At 41.8% G+C, this 25868-nt stretch overlaps 1 protein-coding gene across 1 annotated transcript in view; it reads right to left on the bottom strand.

Moving 5' to 3' along the window:
- The window catches only part of NEK9 (NIMA related kinase 9), a 1697515-nt gene that overhangs the window by 337573 nt on the left and 1334074 nt on the right, over positions 1-25868 (bottom strand). The window contains exon 18 of the mRNA XM_044073912.1: positions 8437-8496. Coding sequence (XP_043929847.1) covers positions 8437-8496 — 60 coding nt within the window. The remainder of the gene's footprint in view (positions 1-8436; positions 8497-25868) is intronic.

Here is a 25868-nt window from a genome sequence, read left to right on the forward strand (position 1 = left end):
AAGGGTAATACAGAAAACTGATAATATAAGTTAGACACATCAAATCACAAACATTTTCTGAAACTGAGTGCAACAGGAATATGATAAGCATCTTTGAGATCTAGAGTCACTATGAAACAGTAGTCTGGAAGCAACGCCAGGACCAACTATAATGTGAGCATTTTGAATGTTACAACTTTTACAAAGGTGTTTAGAAAGGACAAATCTAGGACGGGTCTCCAGGAGTGCACTTTTTTGGTATCAAACAAATTCTGGAGTAAAATCCTTTGCCTTTGTGTATCACAGCTACTGGTACTATGACTCCTACACTTAAGGAAACAACTCTGTCTGGTCTGGTGAGTGTGGGGGAATTCCCCTGAAAGGGGAGGATTTTCTATCACTGCTAAATGTATCCTCTATGAATTATTCTTAGAACCCATTTGTATGAGGGTCTATATCACGTAGTCGAAGTATGACAACTTCGAACATGATATGGTCGAGACCATATGTTCGAAGTTGTCATACTTCGAACTAAAAAAAAAAAAAATAAATAAAAAACAGGAACAACGTCCTGACAGCCGTAAGCAGGGGGGGGAAGCCCCGCTGCACCTCCCACTCTTTAAACATACTAACTCCAAGACCGCGCTACAGTGCAATACAGGGAAAATTCCCTTTACCGCATTGTAGTGCTGTCTCGGAGTTGACATATTTAAAGATTGGGGGGTGTGGGGGTCACAGCCCCACACTCTAGGGGTGCAGGGTGGCTTGCCCCCCCTGCTTACAACCCTTTATTTTCTTTTCTGTTTTTTATTTTTTTTACATATTCGGAATTCTGTAAGTTTGAACATTTAGGTTCGAACATATGGTGTTTGAACTTACAGAATTTCGACTACGTGATATAGACCCTTTGTATGACACTGCCTGTGGCCAGACTGCAGGGTTGAGAGAGAGCCTGGGGGAAGGGCAGGAGGTGGTTAGGGATGTTGTGTAACTTGGCACAGTCATTCCTTTGTGGGAGCTGATCCTTTGTCAGAAAGGAATCTTTCTTGCTTGGTTTTGAAGAATTATCCTCCTGCTATTTCCCTTTGGATTTCTGACTTTTATGTTCTGCCCCTTGAAGGACGAAGCCTTGTTTGGAGGGAGCTTGGGTACATGAAATGTCCTAGATACCCCATGCATTAATTTGCCTTTATCATCCCACTGTTTGAGAATCTGTGTAACAAAGGGTTGAAACATAAATTCAGAACTTGAAGGTACATTCAAAATTTTGACTTTTAAATCATCACAGAATTTCGATTACATAACCAAGCATACTGCCATAAGGCAACAGAAGTAATATTTCTTGAGATTATGTCTGCATATTGAAGCACACCTCCCATAGCAGGTTTCAAAACATGAGTCAAATTAAAAATTTAATTCATATAAGACTTTTGCTCGACAGGTAAGGAAACAGAAAAATAGTATAATTGTGTAAAATTTTACGATATCAGTAGACGTCCTTCTCTTCACTGCTGCAGTATTCTTTATGATAGGGATATCCCACCTATGACAGCCTGAGGTTCGGCCAGTAAACCTAAGCCTTATGATCTTATATGTGCTGTACATCACACATATGCTCCCTGCACAGAACGTATGGCATAAATCTGCCAAATGGATGTACGTACCCTGAAATGAATTGCCCCAGTACAGAGCAGTCTCTATAGGACAATGGATTCCATGCACATCCAGGAGGAGAAAATGCAGAAGAAAAATGGGGCACCCGCAGCCAGAAGGGAATCTAAAACAAAAAACAAAACAAACAAGAGGGCTTGGAGGGAGCGAATACTGCAACAGTGAAGCCAAGGACATCTACTGTTATGCTAAGATTTTACACGACTGTACTATGTCCTTCTATATCACTGTTGCAGTATTCTAAACAGAGAGAGAGTAAAAAAGCTCAAGAAACAGAACGGGAGTTGGAAGACTGAGAACAGCTCTCAACAAACCCATACAAAATGGCTCCGGCAAAACCTTCTCTGGCCCGAGAAACCATATCCAACTTATAATGCTTAGTAAAGGTATGCACTGAAGACTAAGTTAAGGAGCAGCTTCAAGGGTGGAAATGATGTTCAAACCCCTGAAGAAAGCACCAGAAGAGGCAACAGCCCTAGTGGAATGAGCTCTAACAGAATAAGACAAAGATTTGCTGTGAAAAGACAAATAAAAAGAAATGCCTTTAGATATCCAGGAAGAGAACGTTTGATTGGAAGCAGCCAAATCCAATGTCATGGGATGAAAAGAAAAAAAAAAGCTGGTCAGACTTACGAATGGTCATTGTTTTATCCAAATAGTACCCATGCTGTTTATGCAAATCCATGGTATGCAAGATCCTCTCACTACCAGACTGAGAAAGGAAAGAGTAAGGGAGTTGAACTTAATGATTCAAGGACAACTCATCTTCTACCTTGATTATAAAAGGAGGATTAGTACAAAGGGACACCCTGACACTGTGAAAAAAAAACCATAAAAGGAGGAATGGCCATAAGGGCCTGAAGCTCATACACCCTCCAAGCAGAAGAGCCAGTAAGGGGTGGGAGATTAGCATAATGGTTAAGGTGTTTACCTTATAAACCCAAGGTCCAGGGTTTGATTCTTGCATAACTGGCTAGGCTTAGAATAGTCCATAAGGGCAGTTAGCCTAGTAATAATCTATGAAAGACAGTCTTCCAGGAATAATGTTGCAAAGAAGCAGAATCTGCAAGAGGAAAGGAGCCTGAGTCAATTTTTCTAACACAAAATTAAAGTCCTAAGGAGGAAGAGGAGGTTTCCTTGGAGGTCTATGATGCAGGATGCCTTTAAGAAATTGTCTGACCTCAAAACAAGAAGCCAAGTGAGGATTCAAGGGCAGAGAGGCAGAAATGGCTGACAAATTGGGATTCACAGAATAACAGACCAAGCCAGAGTGGAGCAACTCACACAAATAGGAGAGGACCAAAGGGACCCCCCCCCCCACCACTGAAAAAGAGTCCTTGTTAGGAGCATGGCACCAGGCAGAAAATCTTGTCACCTGTAAAACCCTAAGCACATCCCAAGAAAACAGGTGCCTGAAGGGGATCAGAACCAAATCACCCACAGCTGAAGAGTGGACACTTGAGGATGGATGAGACAGCCCCTGCCTGTGTGAGGAGGTCCAACTGGTAAGTTAACTCACATGATTTTTTTTCCCCAACAAACATCTTTATTATACTGTCACACATGACATAGGCAATCTTACATTTATACAAATGAAAAACAAAAAACATGACCCCATTTTAGCTGGAAACAGTACACATAGACACCACTGAAACAACTGTAGCTGCAAACTTTATACATCACTTATAATCTAGCTAGTCAATGTCAGTTAAGCATTATATGGCTCATTCAAATCCCACTTCTTAAACTTCATTCCTGCTCTGTATATATTGTTCCCACAATTCCCATTTTTCCCTATGTAGTTTGCTCCCTCCCTTTTTTTAAGATGCCAATTCCAGTTGTTTTCTCTGTTACTATATTCACTACTTCTAGTAAAGTTGGTCTAGACTTTGATTTCCATTTTCTAGTAATTGCTTTTTTGGCAGCCACCATAATTAGACTCAGGCAAGGCTTTACTATGTGTAGGCAATTCTGATTCTGTACTGTAACTCAAAAAAAATCATCTCCCAAATCAATAGAATCTGCTCACCCAGCATCTCTGCCACAGCGGTCTTCGGGGAATCCCTAAAGTCTGCCAGCTCATTACACTCCCAAAAAATATGTTCCCAGCCACCTCTTTCTTGCCCATCACACCTCCAACTGTTAACGTGTATGATTGTCCCTGGCCAGATGTATTAAGAGAGGAGGAACCAGTCCTGTCTTGGCCAAAAGGGGGTCACTAGCAAGATTTTTGTTGAGTCCAGCTGAATCTTCTCCAGGACTCTTGGAAGTAGAGGAGAGAAGGGAAAGCATAAAGAAACATCCCCTTCCAAGGAAAAGAAAGGGCATCCATCTTCCACATCAAATGGCATGACACTCTGGAACAGAAGAGAAGAAGCTGCCTGTTCAGAGGGGAGGCAAAACGATCTGATTGAAAAATAAATACTCCAGTGATGGACAATGTCCTAAAACACATCTCTGTGAAGCTGAAGCATCCATTCAGGAGTCTGTGTTTTGGATCTGCTCAAAGAATCTGCCACTAGATTGTGCTCTGAATGAATGTATAATGCCTGAAGAGTTAAGTGACAGCCGTCTTCCAAGCCTAAAGAAGAGGTAAGATTTGGTGCCTCCCTGCTTGTTGATATACCACATCACTGTAGTGTTGTCTGTGCACACCTTTAAGGGGCTTGGAGAGAACATGGGGTGAAAAGTTTGAAGGGCCAGAATCAGAGCTCTCACCTTTATCCCTTACTTTCTGTGCGGGGAGCATGTGTGTGACCTATGGCACATATAAGATCATAAGGCTTTGGTATACTGTCCAAATGTTGGGCTGTCCTACGTGGGAGATCCCATTAGTAAAGAATATTGCAAAAGTGATATAGAAGAACATCATCCAAACTTTGTGTATACTGTAAAAAAAATATTCCACATATAGCCTTGAATTACCCAAACTGTGCAGCACATACTGACATTTTTTGCCCTGAAGATCTAAGCACTCTCCCTCTTTATCAGGGTGCACTGGATTAGATCAAGCCAAGGACTCTTTACTTCAGCAGCCAGCTGGGGAGACAGCAGCTGTGTCAGCAGTCAAATGAGGACAGAGACCTGTCGTATCTGTGGAGATCCTATATTTTCTCCGAGTTGTTTAGGGCCTGCTGAAATAGATACTGGTATCCTGCAGGCAGATTTATAAACATCATCCAATACCAGTAAGAGAGGAGGAATTGCCAGAGAACTGGGCATCTCATCCTCTATAAGCTGTCTAGCTCTGGAAGCAAAAACATCACTAAATTTAGCAATCACCTGAGGAAAATTTGAACACTTGTTTGGCCTTAAACTCAGGTTCCTCCTTCAGAAGAATATGACTGGACCCACTGTTAACTAGGAAATCACCATTGTTCACATCATTCTCTGAAACAACAGAAAGGTCTCTAGCCAAAGTATCAGTAGATCTATATATGAGAACATAACCACCAAAATTGGCTGTCTGCAGAACACTCTTAGCCAGGGAAACTACATCAACCTTATAAACAACTATAACCTGATCAGCTGTATGATGACACTTCTGTTTTTTTCCATGTAAATTTCACTACTAGATAACATTTCTGGGGACAAAGTATTATGTCTGGCAAGGGGCATCTTACCCCAGACTACTCTTGCACTGAAAGGGTTTGGTTCCCTCATTCCTGCACCAGGTACTGGAACATCCCTGATGGATGTGTCTAAAACCTCATTCCATAGTGGCTGGTAAAGATACACTAATTGAATATGGGGCAAAAGGTAAGTGGTCAGCGGGCTGAGAAATGTCCCAAAAGAATCTTAATGGTAGCCGGAGCCATATTTTTATTTTGTCTTTTCTTCTTAAGTGCAACTGGATTTGATAGGGGGTACCAGAGTCAGGGGAAGAGTACACCAGCCAGAATAATAAGCTGCCAGTATTGGATATTATCCAATAAATGGCCATTAACATTCAAAAAGGAATATGCTGACTGGTCACTCCAACCAGCATGCCTGTTGTAATTTGGGAATATACCAATGAAATGTCTGGCCGCTGAAGTATCACTGAGCGGCCAGACTTTTTTTTCTATTGTTATGTGACAGACATGCATTAGTCTGAAGAAAAGACTCTCTGAAACTAAAATGCGTGTTATTACTTAGTGACTTCGTTTCTCATAAAAATTATGGTTTTCCGACAAATCACAGAGGAACAAAATCACTAAATAATGATATGCATTTCAATTTCAGATGTTCTTTCCTTCAGACAATGCAAAAGAGCAACATTACCCATCCACTCCTTTATTTAGTCCACATTTCTTAAAATAAGAAAAAAGCTGTAACCTCCAGACACTTTAGAGGTACTTATGAAAACAGAGAAAATACAAGAAAAATCAGGTACGTTCTGCAAAACTAAAGAAACACACCTGATTTTCCTTGTATTTTCCCTGTCTCTCATACCTCTAAACTGTCTGTAGGTTACAACTTTCTTTTCTTTTACCCAAACAGTAAATAAGCAACGGAGATCTTCGCATCTCCATTGCTTGCTTTCCAAAGCACCGGGTTACTACACAAAAGTGGCAATGAAAGTCCCATATGCAGTACATCAAAGCAGGGGAAGAATACCATGGTGTTGTTATACAAAAACATTATTAAAAGAAAAGTATTTTAAATATTTTTTTTTTTAAATAATGTCACTGTATAATAGCAATAACCAACTCTGTGGTGTGGTACATTGGATTTACCCACTGTTGGCTTTGTTTAATCACTCGGGCTTCGCCCTCGTAATTAAACTACACCGACCGTGGGTAAATCTTCACTATACCTCACCCACATTGTTGGTTATTGCCATAATGTATCACAATAAACATTTCAAATTTCTAGTAATAAGCATCTCCCCATTAAGCTAAACTCTCCCAAACTCTATTATCACAAAAAAAAAAAAAAAACAGTTTGAAATGTGTTCAGAATTCTTTTACAACTGACAGACGTTAAAGAATTTCCAGTACAGAAAGTCTAAACATCAAAGCAACTTAAATGCCACACCAGTGTTAAAAATTAGCTCCACGCACTTTAACCACATTAAACTGCCATAAAATAATGTTTAATAGCAATTTAAAATATAGTTTCTTGTCAGAAAGAGTAAAACCTCCACAGTAAAGACAAAAAACTTAATTTGCAGAAAAATCGTAATCTGGTGTTAAAAAACACACGCATCAGAGTCATACATATAAGTAAATAATGTAGAAATGCTGAAAAATCCAGGATCTGCAATATTTTCCTGTCAAAAGATGAAAAAAAGCAGAGTAACAACAGTAAAGATAGATGTGATTAATTTCCAGTCATAACTGCACAAGACAGCCCTTTGTGCCTAACAATACACATACACACTATACTTATGACAGAAGTGCTGCAAGCTTCCTCAGAAACAGAAAAGTATTTGTGACACAGAAGCCAAATAAACACTGCTGCAAGCAGAAATTTCCATGGAATTACTGTAAACACTAGTAGAAATAAAACAATAAAATAAATATAAACTTATAAATAAACATAAAAACAGAGAATATATCTAATAATAAAATGAAAGGAAGGGGCCTCCAAATGGGGATTATCTGAGCAGCAAGCCAGAAAATCACCACGGAGTCTTGGAAGAGATGGAGGACTTTCTTTATTGGATGTCAGAAAAACACTAAACATTCATTTCCTTTGACAGCTAAAGGTTTCCCCTCTCAGGATATGCTCAGACAATCAGCTGTCACAAGATGTGAGAGGGAGGGGAGTCCAAGCTTTTGAAAGCTGGCCAGTACTGGGTTACCTTGGCAAATATGCTAAAATGCCAATGAGGGAGTAAGAATGATGAACATATTTAAAGCATCACAAAACTTTTAATAAGAACATTCTAAATCATATTATTTCAGACTCCGTTATAAAAACACTTTCATATCAGAGAACTCAAAATTTTCTCAGGAAATTCACTTGTATGACAGATTCTTTAAAGCCTAGTGAAATGATCTGGAATATTCCTGCTACTATAGGCTGGATTATCCTAATCTGTTTGACAGCTATGCATATACTCTCCAGCAGCACTACATTACAACTGTGGAAAAACAATTAAAGCTGGGAACCTAACAAAGTAGAGGGTGCGAGGACAAGTATGCTGAAGCATCAAGGTTTCACCTCACGCTCAAAGTAATGTATTTCTCCTGGCCTAAACAATTCCTGTCACCTATGAAAGTTCTGCAACTCTTAAAGATTCATTCTTGTGAGCTTTATGAACCAATTAACCTGCTGGAACTTTAATGTATTACAGAATACAAAATCAACTACTTTACAAGGGAAAAATAAAACAATGCCCTGTTTACATTTCATTTGTATTTTAGGATTCTAAATAGTAAAAAACTTCTCCCTCCAATCAATCACTCACTAAGCACATATACTGCTTTCATGAGAGATACCAGCATTCTACTGATTTCATCTGCTCTGACAAACCTCTTGCCTCAGTTTGGTTTCCAATATTACCCCTCTAACATCTTCCATACCCTCATGGTTTGCACCTTGCACCCCTATTGACAGGTACTAAAAATACACACAATTTTATATGATAAATATGGTTCAGAGTTCACTGACAGACATGGCTCATTACTATATAAGCTACATGTATATTTAAAGTAGGCTGAAATCCAACATAGCAAATATAAGTAAAATCAAAAATATGTGAAACGATTTTAATAAAAATGCTACAGGTGTGAACCTGGATATTTCTCATGGGCTGTATAACCTAAAAGGCCTGCTTCATTTGATTCCTTTACTTACCAGCACCAATAGAGCGTCCACTGCTGTTGGATCGGATTGTTTTTGAGTTCAACACCTTTTCTGAAATGAACATGATTAAAAAAAGCCACATCAGTAAATAAATAACATGAAAGTACTTCAGTGAAATAAGAAGTGAGTGCTACAGAAAGCCCTTTCATTATTTACATGCTGTCTGCCTCATTCTAAGTCATAACTGCTATCTCATGACCTCTTTAACCTTGAGAAGTTCTTAATAAATACAACTAACAAACAACAAGCATAAGGGCTTAATATAAACCTCACAAAAGACACCTGCATTTCCTTGTGATGCAATCTTTTTTAAACACACTTTTATTGAATTATCACTTGTGATATTGCTGTTACTTGTAACAGTGCGTGTAAAAGACAATGGGTGCTGCAGGTTTTATCCTCTACAAGTAGAAATGTATGACTGTTATTTTAGCATCAGCCAGATGCAGTTCCTTACAGCCAAATGTCTACCAATGTATATACAACTGTAATACAAACTTACTGCAAGGTAAAAACTTCATAAAATAAATTGTACTGCACAGTAAAACTCTGAATAGATGACTGTGTCAATATCATCAACTCCTCAGCTATATAACATACCATTTTGATAGCAGCTGCAGAAATGCAAATTATACTAAGCTACATGAAGTGCATATCTGCTGGAAAAAGGTAAAAAAAGATGAGGTGTGACAGCATACCAACTATAACCACTGACGTCTGCACAATCTCAGTACTGCTGTAGGATTCATCACTTATATGACAATGTCTCATATGGATGTCTGACCATCTGTCCTGATTGCCACAGTTTTCAGATCACCCCATGCAAGACCAGTTGATCCATGCCACAGAGGTAACCAGCATCACCCATCAAGATGCATGGTATAAAGGCAATCATTATTGTATTATGATCCATCACATATGGGAGAGCACTAAATCAATATTTTAGCTGGCCAAAGGAACTAAAATATTAACTTAATTATTTTCTGTATGTGATGGTATTTATTTACAATTAATCCTTGCAAATAAACATAGTACAGTTTTAATATCATGAATACCATAAGTAGAGATGTTTGAGTAAGATCACTGTAGCAGTATAGGCTTGCCTCCCTCCAGGTGGACAGGATATGGCATAGCTTCTGGACAGGATATTTACCTTCCAGTGTCAAGAAAACTTGCAAATGGAGACCTATGTAGCAGGCCCACAAATGCTTTCTGATTAAACATTTTATAAAAAGGCTACAATAGTAGTGGCTTTCTTTGTGGGGTGTGTTTTTAACTGGTCTTGTTACAATTTTCTATGACTATCACAGCAAACGACTATGGAACCTGAGAGACATTTGCATATAATACACTTGGAAACAGGCTCTGATGAAATACTGGTATTATTTGTGCACAAAAGTGCTCAATATCAATTAAATTTTCAGTCATGGATTAATAATGTCTGAAGTGGTTTTTTTTGGTTCAAACTTTAATCATGAATTGCTTAATGCCCATGGACTATATATTTTTTTAAGTCTCCCTTTTCCATCTAACAGTTCTGTCTAAGTAAAACTAGAGAGAGTTCTGTCTATGCACATCCAGAAAGACGTGAGAGAGTTTTCAACTTTTTATGTGTGTGTGTGTGGGGGGGGGGGGGGGTATTGTAAAGACAACTGGCAAGGGATTACTGCTAAGGGCCACCCTGGTCTTGTGAAAAACAATGAAGCTTACCATAACAGTAGTGGTTTGAGTACATTGCTGTTCTAGTAGTCTTTACTACTGGGACTTCAGCAGGAAGATGTCAGGCCTTAATTCCAAAGTTCAGCACCTTTCCTTCTCCAACATGGCCAGATGTCAACCCCTTAGTAATATCAGGATGTTTCCTGTATAAAGCTGACTTCTGACTGCGCCATCCTATTGCTTTCCTGCCCAGGATCATGCAGAGTATCTTCACTGCCAGATCTGAAGTAAGGTGCTAAGGATACACTCCAGGCAAGGAAAATACAAGTACACTCCCTGGATCAAAGACTTCGAGACAGGGTTCTACATGGCTATCCAGACCTTAATAGGCCAGAAGCACTGAAAGGCAAGAAAGTGGAAGGGGTAAATGCAAAGGGATAAGGTAAGCACATCCCAGAGCAATATGCCCATGAAGAGAAGAAAGAAGATGGAACAGAACCAGTATTATAACAATAATCAATTCAAACATCTACTATTATGGTAAATTCTTACATAACTGTATTAAGTTCTTTGTACAGATCACTGTTGCAGAATTCGTTCATCGAAGGGCAGATTTGTAGGGTTTGGCTACAGTAAGCTTTACAGAAAGTACAGTTGTGTACACTTACCATAAATGTAGATGTTCGAGTGTATTCACTGTTGCAGTCATCACACTTGGGTTATCTGCCTGCAGGTAGCCCTCAGTCGGCCCAAATACCAGAGACTTAGTATTTCTGCGTCAGTTGCTGTCACTTCAGGACTGACGTCAGGTCATCAGGGGTATAAAAACAGGCAGCCGATGCCATTATATCAGTTTTTCTTGCCCCAAATATCAGGAGCCCCCCAAGTAGGGAGCTAAGTTATGGTGGGAAAAACACCACCAGTAAAAAGTAAATACCGATAGCCTTGTAAGGGGTGAGTAATAGAGAGGAGAGAGAGACAAGGGGGGCTGAAGGGTGGGAAACCAAGACTGCAACAGTGAATATACTTGAACATCTACATTTATGACAACTATACTATGTTCTTCGTATTTCACTGCTGCAGTCATCACAATTAGGCTGATTCCTAAAGCTGAAGATATGGTGAAGGCAGTCAAGAAGGGTTGGGGCTGGCTAGTATGCCCTGCAGAACTGCTGTTGCAAAACCCATCCTGGATCTGGAAAAGATTGGCAGGTGGTAATACATGGTGAAGCTATGTGCAGAACTCTAGGTAGCAGCTTCCAGAATGCACCTGGTAGGGACTCCTATGAGGAATGCTGTAGAGGTAGAAGTTGCCCTAGTGGAATGCGTTCTGACCCCCTGAGGGGTTGGTTTCTCATGGGGTTTGTAGCAGAAATGGATACAGTGTGCTACCCATTTGGAAATTGTTTGCTTTGAAATGGACTTGCCATCTGCCCCTGGTGCAAAACTGACTAGTAACTGGTCAGATTTCCTGAAGGGCTTAGTCCTATCAAGGTAGAATCTGAACTGTGCACGTCCAAGGAGTGCAGGAACCCTTTCCCCTTTATTTTGAGGATTAGGGAAGAAGGTTGGAAAATGGATAGATTGGTTGAGAGCCACACTGGACACCACTGTAGGCATAAATGAAGGGTTAGTCTTGTGGGAGAACCTGTCAGCATGAAAAATAATGAAGGGTTTCACAGCCATAAGAGCTTGTAGCTCAGCCACTCTTCTAGATGAAGTGATGGCCAGAAACAAGGCTGTTTTTCAAGAGAGGAATTTTAACTCTGCTGATGCTCCAGGCTCAAAGGGGGGGGGGGGGTTAGTGTGAGCTTTTCCTGTACAACGTTAAGGTCCCAAGCAGGGGTGGGTGCTCTCCTTGGTGGCCTTAAGTTGTTCGCCCCTCTCAGGAACTGTTTGATGAGATGGTGAGAAAAGAGGGGTGGCTCAGTGTTGTAATGAGCCGAGATGGCAGAGGCATGGCTCTTCATGGAGGAGAAGGATAGGCCTCTGTGGAGTAGATCTGCTAGGTAATCCAGGATTAGAGGTAAGAAGGGCAGTGCTGTATCCTCTCCTTTAGATTGAATCCAGGAACAATACATTTTCCACTTATCAGCATAGGATTTCCTTGTACTGGGTCTTCTGGCTTCAAGAATGACATCCAGCACCTGCTTGCTTAGGCTGGTCACTGGGGGAGAATTCAAGGAATAAGCCAGGCTGCAAGATTCAGGGTTTGCAGTTGCGGATGCAAGATCTGTCCATCCTGTTGAGTGAAGAGGGTTGGGATCTGGGGTAGGTGCCAGGGTGGCACTGGTGACAGGCTGCGCAGTAGTGGGTACCAGTGCTGGCATGGCCAGTCTGAGGCAATCAGGATTGCCCTTGGTCTGTCCTGTCTTATCTTGAATAATATTCTTGTGAGAAGAGGCAGAGGGGGGAATGCATAGACTGAGAGGTTTACCCACTGGAAGGATAAGTCATCCAATTTCCAGGCCTCCTGTGAAGTGTCCTGGTGCAGAATTTGCTGAGCTGGTGATTGTAGGGGGAGGTAAAAAGGTCCTCCTCTGGGGTCCCCCATTTCTGGGTTAGAAGGCTGAAGGTGCTGGGGTCTAATTGCCACTCGTGTGGGTCTAGGAGATTTCTGCTTAAGTTGTCTGCCAGAGAGTTTTGTTTGCCTGGCAGGAATTGAGCTTGCAGATGAATATGCATGTCCAAGGCTGTGTTCCACAGGGCCAGGGCCAGGGCTAGCCTGCAGAGTGGGTAAGAGTGGGTTCCCCCTGCTTGTTGATGTACCACATAACTGTGGTGTTGTATGCTTTTATTAGCAGGGGTCCTGGTGAGAGTATGGATCTGAAAGCTGTCAGAGTGTGCTGAACAGCTAGCATCTCTTTTTGATGTGCAGATGAATTTGACTTGGGCTCCAATGGCCCTGAATGCACTTGTTGTCCAGATGTACCCCCCAGGCATAGTCTGATGTGTCTGTGGTTAGGGTCTGGGCAGCGTGAGGTTGAATAAAGAGAAGTCCCTTGTTGGGGTTGCATGCTGCTGCCCACCAAAGAAACTCTGTCCTTAGACAAGGTATGATAGGTATGACGGTTTACAGGCCCAGAGAATTTTGGCACCAAAGACTTTTTAAGTACTACTGAAGTTTCCTCATTTGCAGTCTGGCATATGGAATTAGTAAAATGCAAGAGGCCATGAACCCTAGGGCCTGCAGGATTTTCCTTGTGGATAGCTGGGTTCTGGTGGCTTTTGAGTGAAGTAGCCTGTCAGATAGGCTTGCTTTTCTGGAGTAAGGAATGCCATCTGGGATGCTGTGTCCAAACTTGCTGACAGGAATATAATCTTTTGGCTGGGGACTAGTTTTGATTTCTTTTCACTGACAGTGTACCCCAGGGAGGTTAGAAGGTTCTTTACAAATGTCAGGTGCTGCAACAGCTTTTCTGAATCAGGCAATCATCCAAGTAAATCTGAATCTTTCTCTGTCTGCAATAGGTAACGGCTGGAGCCAGGCATTTTGTGAAGACTCTGGGAGCAGTGGATAAGCCAAAGGGAAGTGCAGAGAACTGATAATGCATAAATCTTGCCCTGAAACTTAGGTATTTCCTGCATGAGTCCCTGATAGGGATGTGCAGATAGACTTCTTTTAGGTCTAGGGTGGCTAACCAGGCATCTTTGGACAGCATAGGAAGAAGCTGCTGAAGAGTGAGCATTTTGAAATTTGGTACCACCAGGAAGGTGTTTAGAATGAAAAGATCTAGGATGGGTGCCAAGTGCCCTCTTTTCTGGGTACCAGGAAAAGTCTGGAATAAAACCCTTGACCTATCTGTTCTGCAGGAACAAGTTGAATTGCCCTTATGGACAGCAGGGATTGAACTTGGTTTTGTGCTTCTGCCCACTGGTTTGGAGGGAGGTCTGGGAACCCTTTTGGGCTTGGCAGTGAGTGGAAGTAAAATTTGTACCCCTGGGATACAATGTTGAGGATCCATCGGTCTTTGATGATGGAGGTCCAGTTTTTTGCATGATGGGCAAGTTTTCCTCCTAGGGGCACAAGCAATTGGGTAGAGGTGAGGAGTGGAGTTGAGAAGTCATTGTGAATTCTTTCCGTAAGGGGGTGGCTTAGCACTCCCTGTTTTAGAAGTGGAGGCACTCCATTGCTTAGATCTCTGGTTTCCTTGGAGCAGGGGGTAAAGTATCAGGATTAGACTGCATTCCATAAAGACATCATCCACAACATCCAGAGCTGGAGGGATTGCTAAAGGTCTAAGTTATGACAAATCTAAGAAGTCTTTTTTTGGACTGAGAATAATCCTGGCTTTCCCAGTGGAAATGCTCTCTTAAAGTATGTGGGGTTTCATCAAAAGAAAAATCCTCTGGAGAGAAAGCAGAGGAAATGGAGTCCTCTGCATCTGAATCCTTATAAGCAGATAAAGGCCTGTCTTCATATTCAGAAACCTCAGAGGCTGTCTCTTAAGCTGCTGGGGACAGGTCTCTTTTTCTCTTAGCAGGGGAAGGCTGGCTTCCCCTAATCAGCATAATCAGGTCTTCTGTCATTTTAAGCATTTCATGTTGTGGCAAGGAAGCGGGTGCTTGAGTTTGGGTCATTATTTTTTTAGGCATAGCTCGTACTCTTGCCCGTAGAAACTCAGTAGTTTTAGAAAGAACTGAAGATGTGAAAGAAGTCATTGGTTTGGGTCGAATATCGGTAAATTGAAGAACTTACTCGGAAGCCGGTGCCTGCACAGCGGCTCCAGACCCATCCAAGGTAGAGACATCTGCAGGTTCCGTAGTCAAAGACCAATTATACAATGACCCCCCCCCCCCCATTAAATATTCAAAAACGTGCACGCTGATTTGTCAGCGAGCACATTGTAAATCAGAGTTACAGTAATGGAAAAAGGTCCGGTCGCCCGGACTTTTTCCATTACTATAACTCTTTTTTTTACAGCAACGGAGAACGCAAGATCTCTGTTGCTTCACACTGTCTCGCTATGTTAAACGAGTTTAACATAGCGAGACAGCTTTAAAAAAGCAACAGATTCTCCGTTGCTTTTTTTAAAGCTGTCTTGCTATGTTAAACTCATTTAACATAGCGAAACAGTTTTTAAAAAGCAACAGAGATCTTGCTTTCTCCATTGCTTTTTTCAAAACTGTCTTACTATGTTAAATGGGTTTAACATAGCGAGACAGCTTTAAAAAAGCAACGGATATTCTCTGTTGCTTTTTTTAAAGCTGTCTCGCTATGTTAAACTCATTTAACATAGCAAAACAGTTTTTAAAAAGCAACAGAGATCTTGCTTTCTCCGTTGCTTTTGCCCACAGCTCTGATGTACTGCGTAGGCATGCGCAGTACATCAGAACTGCTGCAGAATACCAGACAGCTGTGGAAGGGCAGCAAGGAGGCATTATACAATGTCATTATTTAAGAAAAGTAATTTTTTTTTCTTAAATAATGTCATTGTATAACAGCAATAACAAACTTCTGGGTGTCGGTAATGCTAGATTTACCCACGGTTGGCTTTGTTTGGCCACTCGGGCTTCGCCCTTGTGACCAAACCACACCAACCATGGGTAAATCCAGCATTACCCACACCCAGGCGTGGGTTATTGCTATATTATAGAATACAATGCCCCGTTTGGTATGTACCTCTCAAGACATCTGCAACAACTGGAAAGGCTGCAGAAATACCTCACTAAAAGACTCACAGGCCTAAAGCAGATGCCCTACGCTGACCGCCTTAAAAAAAAATACTCTGTCGCATATCGTCTACTCAGAGGCGATCTCTGCTTAACATACAAGGCCATGTCAAACCCTGAGCTGTTGGACATGCTACACTTAAAGAAATCTCAATCCCTCAGAGCCACACGCTCCAGGGATCTAAACCTTGTCATCACAATAAACAAACATGCTGGAGGGATAGGTTCCTGACCCAGAGACTCCCCAGACTCTGGAATAGATTGCCCATACATGTCAAACAGAGTGCCTCTTTAGCCCTCTTCAAAAGGAACCTTGACGACTGGATGGGAGAAAGGAAATTCACCTCGGGGATCACGTCAGTTGCCCTGCAAGACAGGGGTCCAGGGTAGTAAATAGTGTGGTAAGAAATAGCCAGGGAATTGTTATGGCTAGGCTTGTACAGGCCCTAGGGCTGATAGCCTAGTACCAACCTATGAATCTATAAGAAGAGTCTTGTGGCGGACTCCGAACAGGTCTTGGTGGTGGCCTGCGAATCCATCAAAGTGGGCATTAGTGGATGCGAAAGCGCCTCACTGAGCGCTGGTGAACTGGCTACTAGCTTAACGGAAGCGTTGTCGGCAGGTTTGGACCTGTGCGGTCTGTCCCTGCCTTTATCCTTACTTTTTTTGGAAGATCAGTAGTCGGATGGCTTACCAAAGCAATTTCGGAATACAGAGATTGACAGCAAAAGTATTTAGCGACAATAAGGGCTCAATGACTAATAGTGCGGGCGGTGAACAAAGCACAAAACCAACAGCGAGGTATGTCATGGTGTTTGCCTAAACAGGTGACGCAGTAAGAATGGAAAACCCGGTGTGGTATTTGCTTTCTACAGGCGAGACAATTGTCAACTTTTTCTGACATCGGTTAGAGCAAGAAAAAAGGATCCCCAATGGGGTACTTAGCTTTAGAAGACTTCAGGATGATTCAATTCGGAAATGAAAACTAGCTAGCGGCCAACTGGCACTAGTGGGAACTGCTTCTGCTTCGGGCTCCTCGTTAAGAAAGACTGATGTAATGGTGTCAGCTGCCTGTTTTTATACCCCTGACGACCTGACGTCAGTCCTGAAGCGACAGCAGCCAACGCAGAAATACTAAATCTCTGGTATTCAGGCCAACTGAGGGCTACCTGCAGGCAGATAACCCAAGTGTGATGACTGCATGAGTGAAACATGAAGAACATCTGCAGATGCATATCAGCCCTATTGTGGAAGCAATATATATAGTCTACAGTGTTTGGAAAAGGTGTGGGCTAATTACTAAGCAGCTGCCTCAGGAATTGTTAGTACACAGTGACAGATGTACTGCTAGTGCTGTAGGGTCTCATGGCCTCTTTCGACTAATAAGGACCCTTTTCTTGGAAGAGGTGATAGCTGACTTAAGAATGTTGAAGAAGAACCCCGCATTTTGAAAACCATCCATAATGAAGTGCAGAGTCTTCTCCATTTGCTACTGGAATACTGCCTAAATCAGGAAGGTGTCCACATAGTGGTAAACGTGAATGCTGTTTTTGCAATAAGCAATTATCACAGCCAGGCATTTGTAAAAATCCTGAGTGCAGCAGACAATCCAAAGGGCAAGGAGGTAAATGACAGTGGCAGCCCTGCACTGCAAAGGTGAGACAGCACCTGCGGTCACTGTGTATTCATATGCAAAAAACAAACATCCTTGAGATCAATGATAATCATCAGGCTTGAGTGAAGAGTAACAGGGCTGCAGCATCAGCATACTAACTTTTGAACCCTGAGACAGGTATTTAACCTTGAAAGTTCCAGGATGGATCTCCACAGACTCTCTTTTCTGGGCACTAGGAAGAGTCTTAAGTTGAAGCCTCTGTTCTGCTCGTATTTTTGTACAGAACCTATGACCCCCAGGAGTAAATTTCCTCCAGTATGAGGAAAGCCAGATGCACCTGGCCCATTGGCATGGGTGAAATTATGATTTTTTTATTGTTTGGAAATGAAATTTGCAGCATCCATTTGTCTTTTGTGATGCTTTCCTAGTTTCCTATGCATTTGGTTACCATTCCTGCCATGTTTAGGGATGGCAAGATGGATGGGGCAAGGGTGGGCTGGAAAGTTTTGAGGAGGTGGAGTGGAATGGAAAAGTTCCACGTGACTACTACTACTCCATAGGGAACAGAGGGCGCTGGGAGCCCCCAGGCTTAACCTTTTAGTTTCCCTGGCATATCTTCTTATACTGATGCTTCTTACCCCTGGATTGCTTATTTTTTTTCCTTCTGTGCAGTAGGAATCAGATTTGGATGGGTAATTTTTGCCATAAATAGGTATATGAGAATGACAAGGCTGCTTAACTACACAGTAGTTCTCCTTTCCCTTCATTTATTTGAATGCCTCACCTGTGAGATTCCCAAAGAGCAACTCCTTATCAAAGTAGGCAGTAAGGAGTTGAACTTGGATATACTGTCTAGCAGGGACAGAAATGCCTCATTAAGGCTTCTTACCTTCTAATTAACCTTGTAGCGGCTGCCATACATGCTGCATGTGCAGCTTCACATACATACCTAATAGAGTGTTCTGTCACCTTACTAAATGTCTGTGTGAAGTGTAATAACTCCGCAAATATTTCTGCTCTCAGACCCCCCCCCCCCCATAAGACACCTCCCCAATCTCTTCTTTCATCTAGTGTATGACAGTTGATGACTTTCTTTTCAGTGGGAACAGTACTGGAAGCAGGTTCTGACCCCTTCTGTGATCCGCAGCCATCACTGCCAGATCTGCCACAGGAGTTTTGTAATACAACACATGGGACTCCTGGACTTTGCAGAACCTAACCAGCTTTTCAAAGGCACTTGAAGGGTAGTGTGTTCCTTGGAAGATGATAAACATGTATCCCTGTGAGCTCCCAAAACTGAAGTAATCATCGCAGATTAAGTGGCATCCACACTCAGTAAATCAGAATATGTTTTCTGGGTATTTGATACTGCTTTGGCTTCCCATTTGAAATAGTCTTTCACCTAACAAGAATGTCTCCAAATGAGATTTCCTCTGTGAGTAAAGCAGGGGACATGGTGTCATCAGTGTCTGAGACATACCCAAGGGGAAGATATTTGAGAGGAATACCCCAATTTTTCCTCCTCACTGTCTGCAAAGCTTTCATCTTTGATTGAGGTGGGTTTCCTTTCTCTTATCAGAAGGGACTCCAGACACTAAGGTTTAAACTGCACTTAGCTGCAGGATCCTCAGAACCTGAAAGAAGCCCTGATCTAGAGAGAGAGAGAGATACATTTTTGGAGCACAGTCTGAGATGAAGTGAGAATAGGTAGGGACCCTATCAACACCTGAATCCCACATAACTACAGGGAGCTCAGTGTGGTGATGTGACATATGTTTCAGCTTGTAATTCCAATTAAGTTACACTGCTGTCATGGAAGGTAGGAAATGGGATACTGGACAGCTCAATAAATTGCTGGGTAAACAGTCTGCCCCTACAGAAACAAAAATGTGTAATTTGACCACAGTCCTCTGGGATGGGATGTCTGGCCTGTGCTCCACAGGGAATACAGGGTCTTGGATCAGTGAGGTAAGCCTTGATCCTCAGGAATGACAGCCTAAAGGGGCTTTATTGGTGAACTTTGAAAAGTGAGGGCCATTTCCTCAAGCTGACCAGGGACATAGAATGTTATTGTCATATCACCCAGGTATCTGATTTCCTATTCTTTAGATCGCTTCTTTAATCACTTCTTAGGGTAGGACATCCATAGTCAGAGATCAAGTGGCAGACGCCATGGTGGTACAAGTCAAGTCCTTGAGTCTCTTCTGATTTAAATAGTTTTGCATGGAATGTTCCTTTCTCCTGTTTCTGGAGTAGACTTTAGAACCCACAGTATCAAGTTCTTTGCCTAAGCTGAAAATGCAAAAATTATTGAAATTTTTCTGTGGGATATGTCTATAGCAAGAACACCCTTCTCCTTTCTAAGTGGTGGACATGCCCTAAAATTTCTTACTAGTGTGTGACACTATGACAGTATACAGAATAAATTAGTCATCAACAATTCACAATAAATGATTAAGAAAAATTTCCTAGATGATGAACACTTGGCTGAGCTGTGCAGCAGACCAGAATAGGGATGCATAAAAATAGTAAAAATGCTGAGAACTCTGGCAAGAAAGATCTGAGATGACAAGTAAATTACACGTTTATCCATGGAATGTCTTGACATCCCTAACAGAAAGTCATCCATCTGGCCTGGAGGGGGAAGGTGGGTGCTAAGCTCTGGATGTCAGACTAGACATTAGTCCTACCGTGGTGGAACATCAGTTTTCCACAAAGGAAACTAAAGCTGCTGAGACTGGTGTTTCAAAGATGAGGGAGAGTACAGTCATTTTTCCAGGATGAAATTTAGATCCCATAGAGGAGACATTGGTTTCCCAGTTAGCCATAAATGTAAGACTGTGTCTAAAACCTGCAAAGATGGTACACCAGCCAAAGATGGCAAACAGCACAAAACAAAATTCTAGAAAAATACACCTTAACAGAGGCACAGGAAAGCCCTTCCTTAAAAACAGTAGAAAGAAAAAAAGTGGGTGTGCAGGCTTTCTTGGGGAACATACTCTTAGATTTACATTAGGATGAAATTTTGATCCATTTACACTGGTAGGAGTTCCTCATGGAGTTTCCTAAGGACCTCTGGAGGGAAAGATTTTCACTGCATGATCAGAGTTTCATCTTCCAGGAAGCATGGTGCAGTTACTTTAGGTGGAGTGTTGCAAGGGTCCCCTTGGGTAAGAACAGAAGACAGTATCATAAAGAGTACCCTGACAGTAGAAATGTGGGAAGAAAGTACAAGTATGTCAGGAATTTACCCATAGAGTAGGTGTCTGAGTAGGAGCATTGTTTCAGTAGTAATAATCACTTGGATCTTCTGACTCGTTGCATCCAATATGAGACCCAACTTCCAAAGCACTGCAACCTTCCCATTCTGGCTGGGCAGACATCCATGTCCATGGGAGGTCAACATTTTCCCACCATGAAGGGGAATCTATGTGCACCACCTTTACTTATTTATTTTCTGCTCATGTAGCAGGGGACAGGGATTCCACATTATTCTCCCAGGCTTATTCCATTCCAGTAGGAAGACCTATTACAAACCACCACTCCAAAATGCCTGCCATAGGAGGCAAAAGGAAGCCAGGAATCTAGGTTCCCTAAAATCATCCAGACCTGAGGAGACTAGAAGCCTGATGATATGGGAAAATATGAAAATCTGAGAGGGGGAAGGTAGCTTGACACCCAAACCTAGCTTAAAGGAAAACCTCACATTTTTTTCGCTCTCTCTCTGTTTTCTGAGCTATTTTAACATTTTAAAATCACTCTGTCTGCTTACAGAATTTTAATGTTTTCTGAAAAATGTCTGTCAATGGGGTTTGCCTTACCGTTATCTTATTTCTCTTCAAACCTTTCTCTTTCCCATAATCCATTTCAAATCTGCTTTATATGAATTATGCTAGACATAAGTAGTGGTGTATTCTCATTCCATTGACATATTGTCATCTTATGTATTGCCTGTAACTGGACTGCTTCTTTTATTTCTTGAATGGCCCTCATTTGTGTATGTCTCATGGTTTGTTTTATAGTATACTAAGAAATTATACAGCTGCAAGTAGAGCAGTTGCTAAACTGCAGGCCTTTGTTCAAAGTATCTTTTTGTAGTCCAAGATGAATTGACAGGCCCTCCTCCTACACTTTGGCAAATGTGTTGACACTTTACAAGAATTACAAGAAAAAATCTTTTCTGACTTTTCTCTAAATGTCACAAACATCTTTAATACTACATTCATCTTAAAATTTACAGTAGTATAAACAAACTTTTAAAGCTTAGCATTTCAATACTGTGATGCTGCTTATGTAAATTTGTCAAAAGAAGTGATGACTGCCTTTGAACCATTGACTGATCTAACTGCTCTGTTTTGCTATGAAAGGCGTGGCTACATGTGTGAATCAGTGCAAGTTCTCTTTCTTTGCAATAAAGACAATGGAAAACAGTTTCACACCTCTCTGTCTTATTTACAGCAGCCTGAGCACCTGACTACAAATTTCTCTGTGTCTGTGGTATGTCATGCAGATGTACACAAATTCCTCAGCAACTCATGTGAGAAGTTAAGCTTTAAAAAAAAAAAAAAAAAAAAAAAAAAAAAAAACAGTGGGTGCTCTTTCCCTTCCTTTGATACCAAAGTGAGGAAATGAAAGTTTTAGAAAGTACAAGCAGGTTGTAACTACACAGCACTGGAATCATACTGTTGGGAGAAAAGCAACCTAAGATTTGAGTTAAACTGTAGAAGAAGAGTTTTCCTTTAAAGATGCAACAAGAAAAAGAGGGGAAGGTTACAAAGAGAACTGCAGCAGGGATCCTATTCAAACATCTAACATTATGGCAAGACATACTATGTTCATCATCTGGATTACCGCTTGGAATACTCCCATGGCTTACTAGGATTAGGTGGAGGTAACTTTTCTGTGGTATGCTTCAAGATACCCTGCAGAATGGCCATGGTAAATGTTGTCCTACTTCTGGAAACAATGTTTAGATTACAAGTTTTTGAATAAATATGGCATGAGGCCTGCATTTGCTGCATCTAAAATGACTTGTGTACAGACCCCTCAAAGGCAATCTGTGCCTTTTATAGTGCGTGGTTTTACATGTCCCTCTAATTCTTTGCCATGACACAAATAACAAAAAGCAATACAGTCTGTTTGGGGACTGTTTTCCATTCTTTTTTAGTCACAAAAGAAATGCAAAGTTGATTTGAGACTCTTGTTTTCTTTGTTCTGTCCAGTTGTTTATGGAAATTTTATGAATGCAAAACCCTTTCTCTTTAATTTTGCGGGTTACGAAAGAAGTCTGGTAACTAGAACGTCTGCTTCAGATTGATTTCTGTGACCACCTTAGGCACAGAAGTAAGATTCACATGCAGACTGACCCTGTCCTTGTGAAAAATCAGGAATGGCTCCTTGGAGATCAACACTTACAACTCAGAAACTCTCCTAGCTGATGTGACAGCAAGCTAAAGACATTATTTTCATAAAGTCTGAAGGGTGTTACTGCTACTGATTCAAAAGGGGCATGGGTTTGGCTTTTCTAAGACAAAAATTAAAAACCTTTCTAGGTGGTTTCAAATACAATACCCAACAATCAAGAAATGTATGACTGGTAGGGGTAGTACACACAGTAGATAACCATTTGGAGGTAAGCAGGTAATAGGTAACTAATTTCCATACTTCACTCTGCATTATTTAGCACCAAGTATTACAATTAGGAGACCAACATGTATGCGGTACTAATGACTTACTGGCTGACTCACTTTCCTGTTCACAGTGAGACCAGGTCAGAGGGTTGGTACCTGAACAAAGCACCAGTGCCAGATAGGTTTTATCTCCACCAGTGGACTTGTGGAGAGAAAAAAAGCAGCTATTGGTTGATTCTTTAAGTAGTAAAGACTGGAAAATAAACACAAGGCTGTAGTCATTTAACTCCAACTAGAATGTCTACTACTTATTTTTACAAGATTTCAGTGAGAAAGTATAGTTGTCCTTCTATTCCTCTGTTGCAGTATTCTTTACACGAGGGAGTTGACTGCCACAATGACCAAACGTTGGCAAGTATTCAAAAGACTTTTACTACTTAAAGGTGCATGGCACATCACACTTAGGCTGCTTTTGGATGTAGGCCATAAAAGTGACATATGTAAGCACCATCCTCAGAACTTCTTTGCCACCAGTCCCAATGCTTCACCTGTGCACACAGTGTGCTCGCCAAAGTCGTTGCTGTCTCAGCTTTTCAGATAAGTGCTTGTTTGGAAATCCTTTCTTTACTTTTTTACTATGGTCAAGTTTAATGTCATCCAAGAAAGGCAAATTCAATGTGGACATCAAATTCCACATAAAGACAATCACTAGCAATGCCTTCTTTTATCTTGGGCTGACCCATGATCACAGATCTTGTTCTATCTGCCAGACCTTTGTGCCTAAAACTTTGAGAAGTAGGTTAGTTTCACTTTCTATATATTTACAGAATCAGCACTTGAAATGTCTTGAGGAAACACTATGGAGGGTTCCTCAGGGCCTGAAGCCGAGTCACTTGTGAAGTGGAATGCCAAAAAGCCTACGCCTGAAACTTCAGCTGCACCTCCTGCAGCAGACATCTCTCCCGAGGCAGGTGCCAGCCCGGAAGAACATTCAGCCCTTATGTCCGATTCACAGGCCGAGCCCGTAACGGAGGTCGACTTGGATCAGGATGATAACATGTCCTTGGAGGTACCACAGGCATCCAGTGCAGATGTCCAGGGGGAGCCTAGACTTGTGATTACCAAGGGCCCTAGGGCGATCTCCCAAATATTGGACAGGGCGGACAACATTATTGAAGCTAGCCCTATGTCTGGTCCTCTGAGAGGACCTCAGAGGCACAGCAAAATAATGGGTATAGTTCCCCATACTAAAGGGGTGGCGTAAGCCACAAAACGATGGGCTAGGCTTGTAAATGCCCTCGGGCAGACAGCCTAGTATGAACCTATGAACCTATGATGTTACATAGGGCTGATCCACTTAAGGATTGGTAAAATTTTAGACAGGACATTTTTAATGCCCTTATTTCTCTTAGGTCTCCTCCAGGGGTATCATTACTGGCTACACCCTGGGTTACCTTTACTTAGAAGAGGGTTACAGAAAAGACTTCTTCCGAAGAGGAAAAATCTTCAGAAAATGAGTCCCTAGCTTATTCATCTCAAATCCCCTTCCCTCTGGATTATGCTTCCCCGGAGGAGGACTCCAATGGTAATGACTTCCCAATGGAGTTGATTTACTCCTTGGAACTCTTTTCCCAACTTTTTAAATTATTTCACATTTGCCAGGCTCAGAGAATATGTCTTTGGCCTCACCCCTGATTGGGGCATCCGCTCAAATGGTCTGCCATTAAATAAGATGTAGTCATGATGCTGTGGAGGCTTCAGCTAGAGCAGTTGTCACAGGTTTGGTCCTGACAAGATTTGCCTGGTTGAGACTTCAACCTTTACCAGAGGACATTAGTTCCAAACTCATGCATGCTCCTCTGGAAAATTCAGCCCTGTTTGGGCCTGCTGCTGCAGAATTGCTGAAAACCTCACAGGAGAAGGGTAAAGAAATGCAGGAACTGAAACACATCCTGGTCTCCCCTGTACCAAAATTCAAAAGGAATTATCCTTCTAAACCTATATTTGCTAGAAGGCAATCATGGCCCCTTCCAGCTAAGGCTAAAAAAGTCTGGTAAGAGATCTCAGCAACTTAGGACTTCCCAGCAAGCCCCCCTTCAAAAACAGCCCTTTCCAGACAGACCACGGTCCATCTGACTATTTGGTCCCCAAACACCCCCCCCTTTCCCTTCTGACTCCAGCTTAGGAAACCATTACACGGGATTTTTGGGTGCTTTTCATTATAAAAAAGGGTTATTTCATGGTATGGAATTCTCTCCTTTCAGGGGCATCCCACAACCTCCCAGAGACCAACTGCCACATTTCTCACAGGTGCTGCAAGACCTGTTGGATCAAGGCACCATTCAGCCTATACCATCAAATCATAGAGGAAAAGGGTTCTATTCACAGATGTTCTTGGTACTAAGGAAAGAGGGCCCTTGGAGACCCATCCTGGACCTCTTGTACCTCAACACCTTCCTGAAAGTGCCTACATTCAGAATGCTTACTCTGCAAAATCTTTTCCTTCTGATCATTCCACAAGCCTATATGGCCTCCACAGACAAAGGGATTCTTACCTACACATCCCCATTCATCCCAATTACAGGAAATTTTTACGATTCTCTGTAGCTTTTTGGCACTTTCAATTTTCTGCCTTTCCACTGCCTCAAGGATATTCAAGAAATGCCTAGGCCCAAGTTACTGCTTACTGTAGACTTCAAGGCATTCAGGTCTTCCCATACCTGGATGATGTTTTCTTTCAAGAAGTCAGTCCAGGAGCATTACAGCACAATCTAAGCTCTGCCATTTCCATCATACAATCTCTGGGTTTCACGATAAACTACCAAAAATGTACTCTCTCCCCATCT

This window comes from Protopterus annectens, chromosome 6.part0, assembly GCF_019279795.1.
Source record: "Protopterus annectens isolate FY-2018-M chromosome 6.part0, PAN1.0, whole genome shotgun sequence".
Classification (NCBI taxonomy): domain Eukaryota; kingdom Metazoa; phylum Chordata; order Ceratodontiformes; family Protopteridae; genus Protopterus; species Protopterus annectens.